This window comes from Microtus ochrogaster, unplaced genomic scaffold (genome assembly GCF_000317375.1).
Source record: "Microtus ochrogaster isolate Prairie Vole_2 unplaced genomic scaffold, MicOch1.0 UNK73, whole genome shotgun sequence".
NCBI lineage: Eukaryota > Metazoa > Chordata > Mammalia > Rodentia > Cricetidae > Microtus > Microtus ochrogaster.
This window is the reverse complement of record NW_004949171.1, coordinates 400089-403754: the sequence shown is the minus strand read 5'-3', so window position 1 is coordinate 403754 and position 3666 is coordinate 400089. Positions and strand designations below refer to the sequence as shown.

Sequence of the window (3666 nt, the reverse complement as noted above, 5' to 3'; positions counted from 1 at the left end):
AAAAAGAATAAACACCATGTTAATGCTACCTGAGGCTTTGTGAGGAATCACTAAAAGAATAGTGTATCAACTACATATTTGTTCCTCAATAATCTTGTCTTATAGAGTCTTAAATTGTTGAAAGTATTTGAAGAATCATATTCAATCAGATAAAAACATTTAAGGAAGAAGCTTGTTTTCTGAATCTGTGTAGAACTTCAAAATCTTGTATGATGCACAAGTTTGTAATTTTAGGTAACTATGTGTGGCCTTGGTGAAGCTGGCTAAATGACATATCAGTGCCTGTGTAGAGGAATCTCTTTGAACTCCTTGGAACTCAAGTGTCAGTTTGCCTACTGTGGAATTCAGAGATTCAGGAGGATGCAATACAGATTATTTTTTCTCTTCCCGAGTAAAGAAGTATACGGGGTTCAATAGGTCTCAGGTAATTTTTAAATCACAGTTTCAATTTCCTGATGAAAAATGAGATGTTTAAAAAACAACTTTTCTCTCATTACTGACCCAACCTTACAAACAAGCATGCCATACAACAGGGCATAATATCATTGATTTTGTGAACTGATCTATCACATATAATACATATCTACTTGTCATTACATTCTAGTTTATTACCAGATTCTAATTTCCTTCTACTGGACACTGTTTTGTTAAAGAAAGTTTTTTTTTGTTTTAATTTTGTGTGTGTGCACATGCACATGCATGGCATGCATGCATTGAAGTACAGGTGCATATGAAGGCCAGAAGAGTATGACCACCTTTGATTTTGAGGTGAAGGCAGTTGTGAACTGCCTAATGTGGGTGCTGGAATCAGAACATGGGTTCTGTGTGAGAGCAGTATGCACTCTTTACCACTGAACAGCTCCACAGATCCTAGTCAGTGTATTCTAAGCTTGCATCAGTTACAGAACATAAAGTAGGATGACGTGTGACTGTAGAAAGCAACTAAACACCCCTCTTTTTTGCATAGTCCACTAAACTCTGAGCCTCTTCTCCGAGAGCATTCGGATGATGCCATGGCGAATCTCCTTGGTCTTAATGCTGTAGACAATGGGATTGATGACAGGGGGCAAGAAAAGATAAGCATTGGCCATCATGGTTTGTAGCAGAGGAGACGCATGATGTGCAAAGCAATGTACCATAGACAAGCCAATCATAGGTACATAATAAGCAAGCACAGCACAGATGTGGGAGCCACATGTGTTCAGGGCTTTCTTCCTCTTTTCCCCCCTGGCAATGCCCAGTACAGTGTGGAGTATAAGCCCATAGGACACCACAATGAGCAATGAATCAAGCCCAAAAGTGGAGGTAACAATGAAAAGTCCATAGATATTGTTGATAGAAATGTCTCCACAAGGTAAATGGATAAGGTTGGGGTGGAGGCAATAGGAGTGAGAGAGGGCATTATGGCCACAGAAAGGAAGTCTCTGTAACAATATAGGCAATGGGGCCATTAGTATAACACTTTTTAGTCCAATGATAGCTCCTGTGCCAAAGATACACGGTGGTGTCAAGATAGTTGTATAACGTAGTGGACTGTAGATGGCTACAAAGCGGTCCACAGACATGGCTAATAACACAGCTGACTCCATAATGGAGAAGGAATGGATGAAAAACATTTGGAGAAGGCATGCTTCAAAGGTAATCTCACAAGTATCAAAAAGGAAGACTCCTAGCACTGTTGGTAAAGTGGAGGCAGAGACACCAACCTCAGCCAGTGCTAGCATGGCAAGAAAGAGATACATGGGCTGATGCAGGGAAGCATCTGTTCTGATGACATGAAGAATGGTACCATTCCCAAGGAAGATGATGGTGTACATCAGGCAGAAAGGGATGGATATCCAGATGTGCTTTGTCTCTAGCCCTGGGATGCCAACCAAGATGAATGTTGTAGGTAAGAACCCCAAAGAGCTATTGGAATTCTTCATGTTGACATCTAATCCTGGGTGGGTGGCAGTGCCACCTCAAAAGTCAGAAACAAGCTAGTGAGGCTGCATTATGTTGAAAAAAAAATTCATTGGGCATCAAGTAAAGAGAAGAAAACAAACTTTGATTCGTGTGACCAAAGAGCTTGTTTTTAACAACCTACATATGATTCCTATTAAGATATTTTCATTGTGAAGGATTTTCTGTTTCTGTCTTGAAAAAGTTATAGAAGAAAAGCATCCATCCAAACTGCAGTGGACCTTAGATCAGCTAAGAGGTAAATGACTATCTTGTCTTAGTGTGGACTCTCCTAGCTGTAGAAAGCTACTAGGGAAATAAACCTATACACAAATCCAGAATAAGGTACCAACTAATGTTTGTATAGACAGACAGAAGTTATTTATAAATATATAAGTACAACACAACAGCTTTAAAATTCCTAATAAGCCCATAGTGAGTAACGGAGGACCAAGGCAAGGCTGAGATCTTGCCCATGAATGCAGCCTGGAACAGATTGCTAGAAGGACTGTGTGCAAAGAACCATATGACTGAGAATGAATCAGACCAGGTTGGCTGTTTTCTAAAAGACTTCATGGTCCCTGAAATACTGTGATGGCCACTCCCAGAATCTTTTGACTGATAATCTTAAAAAAAAACTCCTAATCTTACTCATTAGGATTTCTTTGTCTTAGACATATCTCTGACCTCACAACAGCTGCAATACTAAAAACCTAACCATTCAATAAATGCTTTCTTGTCAGAAGATTAAAAAACCATGTTCCTAGAATGAGCAGAGTATTGTCTTGGCCATCACAGTAGTACAAAAGCATCCTGGACAGGGAATATAGGAAGTACTTCTCATGGTAGGTCTTATATCACGAATCAATGCACCCCTGCGCACATCCTCCCACCCACACAACCTGCTTGCCTATCCACACAGGCCCAAGCCCAATGTTCAAATTCTCTGGTAAAAATTCTTTTACAGTCACTGCAATGGATAGAACTCACTATTCCATATTGGCAATTATTAAGTTCTCTCTGCCTTGCTAACCGATTCACAATTAGCATTTCTCTCTACCAATCCCATATATGATGGAGGAAGCAGAGAGTCCTGGACTTACTCAGGAAATCTTTGCAACCTTTAACCATAAGACATAGAGATCACATGTACTTCTCATCCTGCTCAGACATGGTCATTAAGGATCCTGAAGTCTTCCTTGCAGTTACATCCTAGGATGGAAAAGTTCAGGACACTATGAAAGGATCCTAGAAACGGAATTTGATTTACTTTTAAAAGCCAGAGGAAATCTTACTTAGGAAGTATCATTTCATCTCAGACAGGAGGCTCAGCAGAAAGATTTTAGGTTAAGTGGAGAAGTTAGGTGGGTCCTGCAGGGGTGTCCAACCTGCTGCCTGAGGGATGCATGAAGCTGACAGTAGCTCTGAACGTGAACCAACATGAAATCATAAACCCACTTAAAATACTCTGAAATTTTCCTCGTAAGTTAATTTTGCAGTTCTTAATTGTGAACTTTGTAGTTGATGACATTGTATGTAATGTCAAAAGTTGAACATACCTGACAGGAAAAAATATATAACTGCTGCAGTCAGTGTGTAACAGAGTGTTTTCCCAAACACTGAATTAAGTCATTGAGAAAATAAAATTTGTGGATACACTCAGATATTAAAACCATGGTCTATATAAGCTTTTATGGAAATATCAAAGACAGTAATGAAAAAGCA

General features: G+C 39.6%; 1 protein-coding gene across 1 annotated transcript; it reads right to left on the bottom strand.

The window, feature by feature from the left end:
- Positions 1-971: 971 nt before the first annotated feature.
- On the bottom strand, positions 972-1925 carry LOC101993981 (olfactory receptor 51J1). The gene has a single exon (XM_005370241.2). The coding sequence runs from the start codon at positions 1923-1925 to the stop codon at positions 972-974; it is 954 nt and encodes a 317-aa protein (XP_005370298.2).
- Between the last annotated feature and the right edge of the window lie 1741 nt (positions 1926-3666).